The sequence below is a fragment of the Peromyscus leucopus genome, chromosome 17 (assembly GCF_004664715.2).
Source record: "Peromyscus leucopus breed LL Stock chromosome 17, UCI_PerLeu_2.1, whole genome shotgun sequence".
In the NCBI taxonomy this organism is placed as follows: Eukaryota; Metazoa; Chordata; class Mammalia; order Rodentia; family Cricetidae; genus Peromyscus; species Peromyscus leucopus.
This window is the reverse complement of record NC_051077.1, coordinates 3,707,671-3,723,385: the sequence shown is the minus strand read 5'-3', so window position 1 is coordinate 3,723,385 and position 15,715 is coordinate 3,707,671. Positions and strand designations below refer to the sequence as shown.

Genomic DNA, 15,715 nt, shown 5'->3' with positions numbered 1-15,715 from the left:
GGTCCACACGGACCTCACGTTGGATGTGCATCACCGTCCGATTCTTCAGCGCGATCGGCAGGTGTCACTTCTCTTAGGTGCTGAAGCTGGGGCCAGGGGAAATCTTTTCCTCTCATCCCTTTGGCTTGAATATAACCTTTTAAAATTTTAAGCGCGAGTCGGTCTCGCGGAAGCTGGCGGTTAAAACACAGGACAGTACTCACGACCCTCTCTTTGTCCCCGGTCCGAGGAGACCAGATCAGCGGGGATCAAGAGAACATAAACCGCTAAACCCCGAGTCCCTTCCGATCCCGCCTCAGGGTCGGACTCCGCCCCCTTACAGATCCGACCAAAGGGACGCAGAGTTTCACAGTAGGCGGAGTCGTGCGGCCCCGCCCCGCGCGGAGCCCTAGCCAATGAAGATCGGGGGTCTGGCAGAGGAAGGCGCCCACCGCCCCGCCCCCGAGCTCTGCCAATGGACGGGCGCGAGGCGGTGCACCCGAGCAGAGCGCGGACCGCAGCGCGCGGGGCTCCGGGGGCATCCGCCGCTCGGCTCCGTCTGCCGGCCTTGTCCGCCTGTCTTGTCCTCCTCCTGCGGCCGCGCTGCCGGGCCCTCGCGCCCTGGCGAGGTCGACAAGCAGCATGGCGGTGGAGGAAGAGGGGCTGCGGGTCTTCCAGAGCGTGAGGATCAAGATCGGTGAGGACCGCGGTGGCGTGGGCAGCTCCCCAGACCCCTGCTCCTGGTATCCGGCCCGGCTGGACCAGCTACTCGTGCTTCCCCGCCCAGACGGCCCGGTTCTCCGTGGCACTGCGGGGGAGGCGGGACCTGCATCAGGGGGGGCGTCTGTTTGTGTGCGTGAGCGCGCGTGGCTGTCTGCGTGTGTCCGTGTGCGCAGGACCGTTCCCGGACCGCTCCGGGTCTCGGGCGCCTGAGTTTACATGCACGAGCACACGCGGTACCGTCCCGGTGCTCCCACTTCAGGGGTCAGGGCTACTGATGTTAGTCTCCGGGTGTCCCCTTCCCAGTTGTGCGCAGGAACTTCCTTCCCAAGGAGGGGGCGCCCCTTCACCCTTTCTGCTGTGCGGTGCTGCAGGCTTCGAGGCCGTGCGCGCGCGACTGTGTGTCTGCGCGCTGCAGGCGTGGTGATGGAGCTGCCAGCACCTCCCCCTCCTTTCATTGAGAACTGGCCGTGGGAGCTGTGGCCGGCAGGCCTGGCATTCAGGCTGCGCTCGGCTGTTCCGGACTTTGGCAGCAACGCTGGGGGCAGGGAGTGAAGTAGAACTGGGGTGATCTGGAAAGGACTTCCTGATTTTTTTTTTTTTTTTAACCTGAAAAATTTGCTTTTCCCAGTTGCCTTTTTTAAAAAAAATCTTGTGAGTGATGTGTGAGTCCACTTCCTAACAGTGGTTTACAGAAGTGACCGTTACACATCGAACCATTAACGCACTGGGCAAGGGCCAATTTTCTGGAAGGAATTCTGGGTCCTAGCGCTCTGTGCCTGTAGTCTTTCCCCTCTGAACTGCGTTCCACATACTGGCCTGTTCCCATGTGAAAAGGCCCCTAGTGGGTGGCAGCAGCCACAGTCTAGTGTCAGTTGTCGATGACATTCGATGCTGTCTGAAGAATGCCCGCTACGCGCAATCAGCGTGTTGCTTCCTGTCCGCTTTATTTTGATTTTGAATCATCGCCGAGACAGTTTGATCTTTGGTTCAGAAGCACTGCGGATACCATGTGGAGCCTGGGCTCCCAGAGGGCATGGGAGGGATTTCTCTTGCTTTTGTGCCTGGAATCGCTGTCAGTTTCAATCTGAGGAATGGGGCCGCTTCTGTCCGCTGTGCGGCAAAGAGCCCTCGTGAGAGGGTGGCCAGGCTTCAGTTTCTTTCAACCGAGACCATCTCACCAAGTGAGTCCACCGGGCTCCAGGGGTACTGAGCCCCTCTACTCCAGGAGAGCAAGGGGGGTGGTCTTGTTGTGGAATACTGTTAGGGGAGAATCCAGGCCTTCAGGTCAGCAGGGAACAAGGGTCCAAGACCTTCCTGTTCGGGCCAGTGTGGCTAGCTCAGCTACTGTGCACAGGGAAGGGTTTCAGTTCTCATCAAACAAAGAGGATTTCTCTTCCAGAAGGACACAGGAAGACAACAGGGAAGGGAAGTCTCTGATACCCAGGACACAGCCTAACCAGTCTGCCAGCATAGGGTCTTCGATAGAGGAGCCGTGGTGGTGACAAGTCACAAGGTCTCCTCTGTGGATACATTTCGAATAAGGTTGTGATTGGAGCCTTCATTGCCTCTGATTACATTGGGGGCTGGGCAACACTCACATGTTCAGGACGGCGGCAGTGAGGTTGGGTAGAGATACCCAAGCTCCAACTACCTGCCCCCTCCCTCCCTAAATGTGCTCTGTCTCCAAGAGGCTTGTCTTTCTCAAAGGTCCTTACCCATAGGACTCATCAAGAGGGGTGCCCGTGTGCTCTCTGGGTGGAGTATGCAGGGGCACACAGCTCTGCCTGTAGACCCTGCCTCCTGCGTCCGCGCACACGGGTGGGCGTGTTGTGTTAGCCCTTCGGAGCCCAGAAAACAGCTGTGGCAACTGGTTTGGGTTTGATGTTGCGTAGCTGCCCTGTTTGTCTGATGCCACTGGGGTCCCCAGGGAAATCCCATCAGACTAAATAGGACTCCTCGCAAGGTGGGTGGTATGCCGGGCTCCCCGTGTGCTGGGCTCCCCGTGTGCTGGGCTTCTGGGTTTCCTTTTGCAGTTCTTGGTCTGTGGTCAGTTCACTCTGTGATTAACATCTGCCTGAGTGTCAGTGGCTGTGACATTGTAGTTGACTCGAGGGCACCACGGTTGACCCGTCCTGCCCCTCCTGTTTCTCTGTCTCTGTCTCTCTCACTTTCACACACACACACACACACACACACACACACACACACACACACACACACACACACGTCACTCCTCTGAGCCTTGTCTCCAGGCACTGTGGCTTCCAGCAAGCCTGCTGGTGCCTGGCAGGGTGACCTAGAGGAGCCTCTTTCTTGTCACAGCCATTTCCCCATCTGAATAAAGCAAGAGCTCATGTGGGCTACATCCGGTGGGAGTGCGCGAGGCTGTGGTCTGTCCTAGTCGACACCCTCCCCCACCCGGAGAAGGAAAGAGAGACAGCTTCCCCTCCAATCACACAGATAAACACCATCACCACTGCTGTAAGAACGTAGGGAAGGGGCCAGCGCTGTGAGGCTTGGCCTCCACTTGGTTTTAGAGCACGGGATAGTATTGGTTTCATCAGAAATGAATCTCTCTGTTCTTCCTCTTTCTCATTCCGTCTACACTTTGCTTGTGCAGAAGAAAAAGCCACAAAAAAAAGTAAAGTATCTTAATTAAAAAAAGAGTATTTTTTTTTTTTTTAAAATCCCGTCTTGAAGAAGAATCTGTTGCTTCTCCATTTAAAAGTTGCATGGTTGTTTGGATGTGTTCCTCTGTGCACTTAGAATCTTAAGTGTCGGTGGTAACAATTACTGCTTTGTTACAGCCATCTTCAGCCATCACATGTGACTGACCCACGCTTCCTCGAGGCGGCTGTATTGAGGAAGTGTGTAGCCCAGCTCTCTGGAGTCGATGCTGGCTGGTGATTGGGCGGGTCGCTGTGGCCAGAGCTCATCTGCCCAGCTATTTTGGGCCTGACTGTTCCCTGTGGTTGCAATATAGCTTTACTTCCCAGTCAAGTTTTCCTTTTGCATAATATTTATTACTTGTTTTTAAAAGTGCTCTCTGGATAGAAATGTTGGGTGTTCTAGAAGGAATTATCATCTGTCGATTAATAAATAAAAATTCAAAATTCTGGCTTTGCATTCCCAGACCAGAAATGTTCTCTTGCGCGGTTATGGCTTTCTTCCTTTTCTTTCTGCTGTGGTCTCTGTTGAGCTCCCCGGGTCCCCAGGAAGGCAGGCTCTGCTTCCTGAGTTCCCACTGGGCTCTTGGTGACTTCAGTCCTTCCGCCTGGATGTCACGGCAGCCACTCTGCATCCTCGCTGAGGCTCTGTGCTCTCGCTCTACGGTTAGAATGTGGTTACGGAGAAGTGTAGTGTCCAACAGAGCATACAACGGTAGCTCCTCCCATCCCGCGGGACTGGGCTGCTGTGGACCAAGGCTGGTTTCTCGCTTACAATTCTCCCCCTTGCCTCTCTGCTGACAACAAAATCTCACCAGAATCAGGAGGAATCAGTGAAAGGAGGATGAGCAAGAGTGCAGGATGGGGTCAAACAGGGGTGTGAGCCGGCCTGGCTGCTCAACCCCGAGTCGGCAGCGGTTGACAAAGCCCCAGATTAAGGGCTGGAAGCTCAGTTAGCCCATTGAGTAAAGTTGCTATCTCCACTGGCCACAGCATGTTGACACCAGGGTTGCTGTGGGTCACACAGCAGGCCATGGACCTGCAGGGGGCGGTTATGCTTTATGGGTTAACACAGTTGTCATGGGCTGGCCAAGGCTGGATTCAGAGAGAAGAGGTGTTTTGTGAGTCATGGCAATAGCCTTTGTGATACAGTAGCTTCTGGGCCCGAGTTTAAGAAGATGCCGTGTGGGCCAAATGTGGTCCTTGGCATGGGAGATTTTAGATTCTCTTGAGCTCTCTCATGCTAAAATTAACTTGGGTATTCCATTAACCGAGCTCAGCTCAGCTGGCTGGGCTATTTTTAGCTGCCCAGGACTAACGTGCAGATCTAGGCTGTACCTGTGGAAGCTTGGAAAGCTCAGGGTTGGACTGCTTCGTCTGCTGATCCAGGTGCCGCCTGCTGGCATGCTGGGTTTGCCATGCCTATGGTGGGCAGAGATCTCAAGTGAGGGGTTTGTGCACATTATTGTCTCATTAATTTTTTTTGTTTTTGTTTTGTTTTGTTTTGTTTGAGAGAGGGTTTCTCTATGAGGTTTTGGAGCCTGTCCTGGATCTCGCTCTGTAGCCCATGCTGGCCTCGAACTCACAGAGATCCACCTGGCTCTGCCTCCCGAGTGCTGGGATTAAAGGCGTGTGCCACCATTGTCACCACTACCACCCGGCTGTCTCATTGATTTTAAAGATTTTATTTTACTAGTAATTGTGTGTGTGTGTGTGTGTGTGTGTGTGTGTGTGTGTGTGTGTGTGTGTGTGAGAGAGAGAGAGAGAGAGAGAGAGAGAGAGAGAGAGAGAGAGAGAGAGAGAACACGTATTAGTGCCATACCTGCCGAGGCCAGAAGAGGGTACTGGAGTCCCTAGAGATGGCATTGTAGGCAGTTGTGAACTGCTCAGCTGTGCTGGAAATTGAACTCAGGTCCTCTGGAAGAGCAGCAAGTACATTTAACCTCTGAGTCTATATCATTAATTTTAATTTCTCACATGATGTCCATGAAGGGTAACCATATATATATATATATATATATATATATATATATATATATAATAAAACATAGCTAGCCTGTGTGGCCCTGGACATTTCCCATCAGTTCGCAAGGGCTTTTACTTCCCCTATGATCTTAGATTTGCATGGCGGCTGGCAGGCTAGTGGGGAGCTTTGGAGGGAGCAGGCAGCTGATGCTAACTAAGGAGGCTGAACAGGGCACCGGTCCGTGCTTGCAGACAGCAGGGCTATGCTGACTTCAGTGCCGGCTGAGCGGGCTGACACTCACTGACAAGCAGGTGCAGGGCCGGGAACTGAGAGGAGCTCCTAAGTCTGAGCACGGGGATCAGCCTGAGGTTAGACTTCCATGAGGTAGCCCCAACGTGCTGTGTGGCAGCCGCTCCCGAAAGGCAGAAAATATTTTGATTGGACTCCCCGAAGCTGATTGTGTATCTGAATGCATAAGCCGTACACACGCATACACACACCGAGGAGCTGACTGCAGCTGGCCTAGGGCAAGAGACAGTGTGTTTTAAGTGTGAGTATGAAAATATTTAGCAAAAAATAAATAAATAAATAAATAAATAAATAAATAAATAAATAAATAAATAAAAAATGGATTTTGCAAATGGCCTTAGAAGGCCCAGGTGGCTGAATGACCTTGGAATGTGGGCTGGCTGGTCTTTAGGACCAGAGCCCCAGACAGTCAATGAGGAGAGGAGGTGGATGTTCCATTCTTGGAACAGAAACTCAAGATAGGGTGGCGGTTGGTTCTTGATAACTCTGCAGTTTTAGTAGATGAACTCTGGCCTTGGTCTCATTTACCTAAGTGGAAAGTGATGCTTCTGTTGACCCAGTGATTGCAGATGCACCCAGCACTGGGTCTTCGCCGACAGTGACAATGCTTCCAGTACAATTTAAAACGTTTGGTTCTGTTAACTTGTACAAATTAGTGTTCCACCCAAGCTGTGCATCAATCAGAGAGGGCTGAACTTTGACTAGTGGAGGGGGTTGAAGTCTGAAGAGAGATGGCTTTGGCTCTGCCCTTGGAGAGAGGATTCCATGGATCTATGGATCCTGATGTGTCGCACCCCCCCCCCCCCCCCCCCGCCCACCTCGGATATTGTGAGGGAGGCATCACTGGTTGTGCATACAACTTTGGGCACAGATGATTTGGCCTGGAGCTTCCAACTTCGTGAATAGATGGGCCTCCCTGTAGGGCAGAAAGCATGTGTAGGTAGGTCGTGTCAAGACTCAGATATATGACTTGTAGGTGTTGGTTGGCTTCTGGAAGGCGCAAGTGATGTCTAGTTATGCATGTTGGGCTGGGAGGGGCCTCATGGGTCACAGCTGGTCTTCTGTGGGTGCCTGTCAAGGTATGCTGGTCTATCCTGTCAAGGTCTGCACCGGGTGCAGAAGAGGAGCCGCTTGCACAGCTGGACCTTTCCTGCTCTGACCAGACGGTGATCTTGTACAGAAGTGCCTTCTGCACTGCCCCGTAACCCAATGAACCAATAACAGAAAAGTGAAGTAAATGCTGGTTGAAAGGGTGATCGATCGCATCATGGAGTATCCGCAGAGGGACCAGGGACGCTGTCTCTGGGCTATTGTGCACTGCATGAGACCTGGACTGTGTCCTTGGGTTCTGCTCTGGGCTTTCCCTTACTGAGAAGAGGCTACATGGAATGACCCCACAGCAGTTAAGCTCCTCTCAGGGCTAAGATGGTCAGTCAGGCTTCTCTTTGGTTTCTTGTGAAGAAAAGAATTTCCTTTCATATCTGAAAGTGGTTCAGATTAGTGGTTCAGCTTGCCAAAGCTATGCTTTCTTCTCCAGGTGGGTTTTCCTGGCGCGAAGCAGCAACTCTCCAGCCGGAGAGGGTGAATCTAGGTTCCGAGTCATCTCTTAGGGTTTGCTTCCATGCTGGGCTATGCTCACCTTGGCATTGCCGAGCAGTACCAGTGCCAGCCACTGCTCTTAGAGCTGATAGAGCAGCTGAGGCTACATTGTACCTGTGGAGGGTGGTTATGGTCCCAACAGGTATTTCTCACTTTTCATCCAAGGCTCGGAGAAGCAAGGTGGCCTCCTACTAAGTTGTTCTGTGACGTGTCTGCCTCTCAGGGCCCAGGAGTCTTCATGATTGGCAAGGATGGTCCTTGTGGACTTGTCCTCCAGATAGGAACGACCAGCCTCTGAATGAGTGCCCTTCCTTCTCAGTACATTTTAAAAGCAGCCTTCGTGGGACTAGTCCACGGAGCACACCCAGCTCTGACCAGCACTGGTATCACCAGGCAGCGTGGGATAGAGAGAGCTGAGGAGTCAGTGTCAGGGGTGACCATTTGCAAACCCTGTCCCAGCTCAGCGACATCTTGTCGGGTGAAACCTTCAGACCAGCATTATAAAATATGACAGCCTGGAGATGCTGCTCTCTTCTCAACCTTGGCCTCCAGGGTACTTGATCTCTCTGTCTTACAAACTCCTCTCAGGAGGGGTGAGACTCACTCTCTCCCGCTGGAGAGTTGCTGCCTCGTGCCAGGAAAACCCACCTGGAGAAGAAAGCATGGCTTTGGCAAGCAGAAAGTGGGTTCAGTTTCAGTGTGGGGACGTATCTCAGTCCTAAGACCCAGAGCCTCTGGGCATCTGCTTTGTTTTGGCTCTGGCTAACTTGGGATTTTCCAAGGCTGGGGTCAGACTGGGGCACGGGGCTATTAGCATCCAGGAACATGAGGCACTTCCGGAAAATTCATCTGTGTGCAAGCCCCAAAGGCCCTGGCCAGCCTGCCCTCTTGTCTAGAGTCTGGGATGAGTGCTCTGAAGGGGTTGGGTTTCCCATGGCCTTTGGGGTGAGGGCTGAGCGGGGGAATTCCAGACCCACAGATATACAGATGGCATACTTAGCCTTCTTGGGAAGCCTTGCTGGCCCGAGGCCCTTGATGTAGGCAGGCTGCTGCAGGAGGGAATTCTGGGAAAGCTCAACCGCCACAGAGCCTAGAGAGGACACTACCTCTTGTCCCAGTGGCCGATCTCCAAGACTCTGCTGCTGGATTCAGAGGTTGTGCCAGATTTTCATCTGTGCAGCTGCCTCAGCCGGCTCCCTGATGAGAGGATGCATTTCTGCTACCCAGTCCTTGAGCCTGGCCCTAGACTGGGCACAGGAGGAAGGAAGCAGGCTGCCGGCCTCAAGCCCGAAGGGGCACTGAAGATAATTCCTGAGTGTCAAGGCTATCTCCCAGTAGTGGTCATGAGAGCCGTAAAGTTGTTGACCTAAGAACACACAATAGGGCATTTCCTCCACCGTGGAAAGCTGAGTTCTAAGGGCTGGAACTGTGCCCTACGCTTGTCTGGACCGCTGGGGGTCTGACACTGGCCACCACTGCCGCTTCCTGAGGCGTGAGGTAGGGAGAGAGAACTGACCTGCACCCATGAGGCCAGCATTCAGGTTAAGTCAAGGGCCATTCTCTTTTTTATGAGGCGTCCACTTCTTGTGATATGGTTAGGAGCTCATTTACACATGCACACGTGTTTGTGTGTGTGTGTGTGTGTGTACGCGTGTACGCTGGGGCCACTGGCAGGGCGGAGCTTCATGCCCCAGCATGCACAGTGTAGCAATTGTGTTGAGGGTTGGGGTTCTACACTTTCCAGGATTCGTAACAACAGGAACGGGTCACTCCTGGCATTGTGAGATTTGCGAAGTTTAAATTAGTCCAGATTTTCACTTCTCCTGTCACCTGCATATGGGTGGGGCTTTGTCACCTGGGGTCCAGGAATCCTTCAGACAACTTACCTCCTGCTATCATGGCTTTGGTACTCGGGTGCACCTGCCCTTCCATTCCCACGCTGTAGGATCTTCTCCCACAATTGTTTTGGATTTTTAATGTATTTTATATTTGCGTAACACCCTCATGGTCTTAGGCCTGCAGTTTAGAGTTCTTCTCCTGCCATTTCTTCTGCTTGTTTCTGACCTGTTTCCCCAGGCAGGAGCCAAGGCCGGTCTCCTAAGCTGTGTGCTCCGGAAGCCATAATGATTCCCAGGTGAGGGTAGAGCAAACCTGAATGAATCCTTATCTATGGGAAGGAAGCCATGGGCAGGTGCCGGAGCTTGAATTCAGTAGGTAAGATGGACCAGGGACCCTAGGCAGGTACGAGCCATAGACTGCTAATGAGAAGCATGAAACAGATGCCTGCAGATCACTGTTTGGACAGTAATTTGGGGAGGGTCCACGGGTAGTTTCTACCTGCAGCTTGTTCCGGGCAGAGTTGGTGCAAAGCCCTGTGCCCGGTGGACTTTTGCCAGAGGGTGAATGAAGCTCTGCCGGGAGGATGCCCAGCCTCTTTGAGCTGTGCTGACTGCCCAGCCCTCCGGCTCTTCCTGGGATGCAGTTCCAGTTCCCTTGAGGAGTCCTGGAGGCTGCATCTGAGACATTAGTGAGGCTGCCCAGCTCCCCAGCTGGTCCCATCCGTCTGGAATCTGTGACATTCCTTTTGCTGTTCATCATTTCCTGCCGCCGGCGGCGGCGGCACCGCGTTGAGTGTTTAGAGAGAGAGGTTCTGAGTATTGGAACCCAAGAATGTGTTTATGCATGGCCTGAGTGGAAACCAAGGGTCACATGGAGAGAGAAAAAAAAAGTCTTTCACTGTTTTTGCCGAGTGTCTTGATTTCAAATTTTGTTTCATGAAGTATGTTTCATGACGCCTGCCGGGAAACTTGGTCTCCTTTGCTGTTCCCTCGCTGAGCCCCGGGATGTAATTTTCTCCAGAGGGCTAGAGGGACCGGGTCAGGAGGGTTCGGCAGGCAAAGAGCTCCCATGGGGTCTTCTGCCCCGAGTCAAACACAACTTGCTTACTCCTTGCGATTGCCATTTTTACCATCAGTAGTGTTGTTCATCCCCCAGCCTCAGCTCCCACTCCATGGAGGCCACCCACCTCAGGGCCGGCTACACCATCTCTCTAGCTACACTGCACCTCATGGGGTTGTGGACATAAGGATGGTCGGCTGCAGATGTGTGAGGGGCTGGAGGCTGATAGGGTGTCGGGCTGGAGGCAGATCAGCTGCACTAGTTTGGAATATGATGGGCAGGATTGGAGTTGTAACTCTGTATGTTTGGATTCTGGTGTGTTTCAGAGTGGCTGGCTGCCTGGGGAACGCAGGGTAGGTGTTGCCCAGGGGCTGCTACTCAGGGGCTGCACACAGGTATCATGTTTTGGGATGCGTCTTCTCCTTCCTAAGATGCCTTCTCAGTTCCCTGGTCCTTGCCCTTGTCAGGGCAAGGAGAGAGTGATAGGGCAGCCCTTTTACCAGAGTGGACATCGAGGAGAGGGTTCAGAGGGAGGCTGTGTGTGTGTGTGTGGGGGGGGGGGCTACCCACCAGCCCCATAGCTCCCCAGAGTTTTGAGTGAGAGTAGGAAATATTAGACAGAAGGATTAGAGTGTGGAGATAAACAGAAAATAAAGGATAACCTCAAGACGGCCTGGAACCTATTCCAATGGGCCCTGACTGTCTCTGCCCTAGGGTATTTATAGAAATGCCAAGGGGTGGAGCAAAAGACCTCCTCCCCCAGCACAGCCAAGTGCAGACCATCTCAGACACCTGCACTCAGGCCCGTGGTCCCATCGTCCTCTCTATGCAGACCTGCTGGGTAAAGCCACGAGGAACCTGAAAACAGGCTCCCATACAAGTAGGCCCTGGAGAAGGTTTACCCAGGACCTTGGCCTCCCTGGTCATGAGATGATGTAGAGGTAGGACCCCATCACCACCCCCCCCTTGCTGGCTCTAAGGGGCCTTGTTACCCCCAGATTTGCTACACACGGCCGAGAAAGCTATGGTTTCTGTCGGGTCTGACTGAAACCCTGGGGGGAGAGGCTGTGTGGTGTCCTGTTTATGTGTGGTCTTCAGCACCTGCCACCTTCTTCCCAAACTGAGAGCAGGTCAGCCCAGTGCACAGCAGAATTGATGCTGCCCCTCTGCCTGGGTCTGCCATCCCAGAGTCTGGAAGGAAGCGTATGCAGAGGGCAGGTCTCTCTGGTACAGAGGTTTTATCAGGCAATTTTGTGTCCCCCCACCCCCCAACCAAGGGTCATTTGGCGATAGATGGGTTGTTTGTTACATGGTGGATGCAAGCCATGGGCATCCATGGGGTGTGGGGTGCAAGCCATGGGTATCCATAGGGCATGGGGTGCAAGCCATGGGCATCCATGGGGCGTGGGGTGCTGAGGTGGAGCCCTTGTTGGATGACATTCTTGAGTGGCAATGTTGGGAGGAAGAGTGGCTATGGGGATTTTGTTGAACACTTGTGGACACCGAGAATGTGTCAGACTCAGGTCCCCTCTTCTCTTCAGGAAATAGAATATCACATTACTGTCCGTCATATTTTGGGAGCAGGGAGCAAAGGTCTCTTTGTACATCTGCTGGAGGAAAGACCCCAGAGCTGTGTACTGTATGACTGCCGCATCACAGTCTTGGGTGCGGATCCAGGGGGTAGGGGCACTTGCAGTTCACCGGCTGGGCGCCCGTCACACGTTACGTGAATTTTCTGTGCCTTGGTTTCATGGGCAACGAGAATGGTAACGGCCCCTTCCTAGTAGTGTCGAGGATTGGATAGTGTGTGAAGTGCCAGTTCCGAGTGGGCACAGACTAAGTCGAGTCTGATGTCATCGTTCCCTTCTGGCTTTTTATCTCATCCAGGAGCGACGTGGGGGTTGGTGAGCCAAAGGCTGGGCTGGGTGTGACCGGCAGAAAAACCTCATAAGACTACGGAGTTTGCCTGATGAGCGGGCACCACGGGCGGAGTCGGGCTGGGAGGGTAGGAATTTGTGGGACCCCTGTAAACCAGAGCCCACGCCGCCTGCCACGCGAAGGCCGTGTGCCCTGCATTAACTGACAGTGTTCAGATGAGTGTGCTCCGGTCTACCATGACATGCTCACCATGTTGTGGCCCCGTGCCTGTGTAGAGTCTTTATACCATGTCTGCTGCGGGGCAGCAGCACCAGGGTGTGGAGTGTTGTACGTCAAGGCTGCCTTCCCAGAAGCTGTGACTGGGCTCCCTGCCACTGGTGATAAACAGTTGGTACAGGATCCCGAAGTTGAACGGAGCGCTTGAGTGTGGTTGCAGGTAGCCCGAAGCCACTCAGCATAGTCGTTGGCTCTGTGCTATTTCCCGGACTGTCCGGTGGCCGTCTCCGCTACGCAGGCCACCGTGACAGCAGATGCAATGTGCCGTGGTAAGAGTGTTGAATGTCCCTGAGGGCCTGTGCATCAGAGGCTTCATCTCCAGGTTGATGCTGTGGGAGGAAAGATCTTTGGGCGGTGGGGCATGGAGGATGCTGCGGTCCTGGGGCCCTTCTTGTCCATTCTTGGTTATGAGGTAAGCCATACTATCCATCCGTGGTGTGCTAACCCTCCACACCATCCACCCGTGGTGTGCTAACCCTCGCCTCGAGTGCAGCCTCCCGTGGTAGGAGCCTCCAGGGCGGAGTGAAAGCCGACCTCTCTGTAAGGTGATGAGCACAGGGGATACATCTTCAGTTTATTTTGCAGAGTAAAGGAGGGCTCCCACGTTGGGCCCAGCTTAGAGCAGACCCTGTGTACCGTATAGCCCACGTGTGGACGGGCAAGGTCAGGTTCAGCGCCTGGGTCCCAGTGTTTTCCTCCGAGTTCCTTGCTCGCTTTCTCTTAAGATGCGTTCATTTGCTCACACCCAGCAAAGCTGACTGGGATGGCTCCACCAGGGTGCCCAGGAACTCTCCTCCACAGTGGCACAAAGGAACAGGTACCTCACTGCTCACAGGCAGGAACACAGTGCCCTCCCCACCTACAGCGAGGGCCTCAGGGGATCTGAAGGGACTCTGGATTGCTAGACCTTGGCTCTGTGCACCCATGAGGCAGCCTGTCCCTGGAACTAGTCCTGCTCGGGCCTGTAGCTGACCTGCTGGTAACATTTCAACTCCAGAAATACCAGGAATCTCCCTGGCTTCCTTCTCATAACTTTTCTGGGGCACACTGGGCCACTTCATTGTTGATGTGTGTGGAAGTAGAGTCTCTGAGAAGTCAGCACTGGAGGAGTGTGGGAAGCAGGTCAGCCCCGTGTGGTTTTAAAGGCCACAAGAATCAACTATTATGTTTTTCAGAGTGAAATAAGGTCTGGGTTCATCGCATTCTTAGCAAGCAAATGGCTAGTTTTTTAATGGGTGGAGCTCATGCAGGCTCTCAGAGCTGGGAAATGCTGACTGTCCTGGCCCCCTCTCCTTACCCTCAAATGCGTAAGACCCATATGTCCTGTAACGCTTTCCAAGATAGTTTTGGACGCCAGTCTAATAAAGGAAACGTCAGGAAATCCAGAATAGAAAGTTAGCACATGGCCAGAGGAAGTTCATTTTAAGCCCTACAGATAAGTTAGTGGTCTGACTCTCTAACAGTACCATACCAGTCAACTCGCTGAAGACAAGGGTGTCTCCTTCACTCAGGGAACGGGGGGTCAGTGTCCACTGGGAACCTGGAAAAGCGGGTTAGGGGTTTTTGGTGTTTAATGAGCTAGTGAATGTCTGACATCATCTATTTCACAAGCTGGGTCTGGGTGTCCTGTTAGGCTTCTCTTATGGTCACTGGGAAGGAACTCAGCAGTGGTCCGCATTGTTTATGAACCTTTCTTTTCTTTATGAGCGGCAGCTTTCAGGGAAAGCCACGGCAGCTTGCAGGGAAGCCATGGCTGACGTGCTTGCCTCCCAGTGTGTCTGTCTGTCTCTGGTGCCCATGCAGGAGCTCTCCAACCCTGGGGCTCCGTGCACGGGTGTCCATGCTCCTTGGAAGCAGAGCGAACAGCCTTGCAGGAGAACACAAAGCAGGAAAGCAGCCTGTGGTCATGGAGGTGTGTTGGTTCAGGATGAGTGGTCAGGGATCATTCATACTCTGATTCCTGCCTGCTAGATAACAGGGCCCTGTACCCTGTCAGGCTTCCCTCCTGTTGTCCTGGGTCAGCCATTACCATGGCCTGGCCACTCTGTGGTCTTAAGGCTTCATGGCATCCCTGTGCACTCTCCAGTCCTTCTGTCTTACCCTGGGGCACTCTCCATCCCTCATTTCTTTGGAGTAAGAGGAGGGACCCACCCTATCCGTGCAATATCTACAAAGGACATGCTGTTCTGAGTTGCACTTGGAATCACCCCCAGATGACTCCGTGGCCCTCTAGAAACACATTTGTCAGTTCTAGCCTGTCCCAGATGCTGATTTGCTACAAGTGAGGTATTTGGAGAAGCTGTGTAGTTAGAGGCTATTTGGGACAGAAGGCAGTGTGCCCGTAGCTGAGAGTACTGAGCACTGGTGTGGCACTCTGAGAGACTGGATGTCCTGTGGGTGGGAGGTGGCATTTCCTCTGTGAAGGCATCAGCCAGCACAATTCAGTTTGTGGTCCAGCTGTGGCTGGCACCGGCAGGTGCTATTCCGATGGTTCCTGCAGCCCTGACAATGGTGGCGTCAGTATGTATGCATGGTGAAGACATACTCTTGGCTTGTTGGTTTAACTACATGTACAGGTCCAGGTCTACGATAGAATCTCATCCTGTTGTCCATGTGAATTCGGGGCTCTCTGGGTAATCCCTTACCCTCCAGCCATCATAAGACCAATGTGAATGTGTTGAGTTCAAGTGGTGATGCTCCTGTACAGACCCTCACATGGCCGAGGAACCACTGTGAGCCCCACCTGTGTGGTCTGGGAACTGGGATGCTTGGAGCCTGTGGCGACTCAGCCTCGCTGCTGTAGCTCAAAGTAGCCAGACAGTGTGTCATGGGGTAAGTGTGACTGCATGTCTGTGGAGCCTTATTTATGGACACTGACATTTGGGCTGCACATAATTGTCTTATGCTCTGAGATATCTTCTTGATAAAGTTATTTGGAAATCTAAAAGCCATGTCTGGAGAGATGGCTCAGTCAAAAAATTGCCTGCATAAAGATGAGTTCAGATCCCTAGCGCCTGGGTAAAATCTAGGCACAGGAGAGTGAGCGACCTTGGAACACTCACTTCTCAGTGGGATATCTCTATCAAATTCCTCTCCTCATGGTGCAGGGAACTCTATGGAAGAGGAGGGGGGACAATTGTAAGAGCCATGAGGATAGAGGACATCAAGGAAACAAGACCGTCTAGACACACCAGGACCGACGTGCATATGAACTCACAGAGACTGTGGCAGCATGTATAGGGCCCGTACAGGCTAAACCAGGGGTCCCAGTGCTGAGAGGGGATGGAGACGCAAGCCCTCACCCTTAACCCAGAAACTATCTCCAGTTGCTAATCATCCACAAAGGAAAAATTAGTTTTCTCCGACGGAGTCTCACTGGGTACACAAACCACACTTAAGGGCAGGCTCATGCCCAGCAGAT

The 15,715-nt window shown here is 53.1% G+C and overlaps 1 protein-coding gene across 2 annotated transcripts in view; it reads left to right on the top strand.

Annotated features, from left to right (window-relative positions):
• Positions 1–455: 455 nt before the first annotated feature.
• Rasa3 (RAS p21 protein activator 3) overlaps positions 456–15,715 on the top strand; it is a 112,019-nt gene continuing 96,759 nt past the window's right edge. Inside the window, exon 1 of one of the 2 annotated variants that reach the window (XM_028881248.2) lies at positions 456–676. In XM_028881248.2, the coding sequence (XP_028737081.1) occupies positions 622–676 (55 nt within the window). In that variant the 5' untranslated portion in view covers positions 456–621. Of the gene's footprint in view, positions 677–1,665; positions 1,884–15,715 lie in introns of those variants that run through there. The other variant, XM_028881247.2, reaches the window with a different exon arrangement.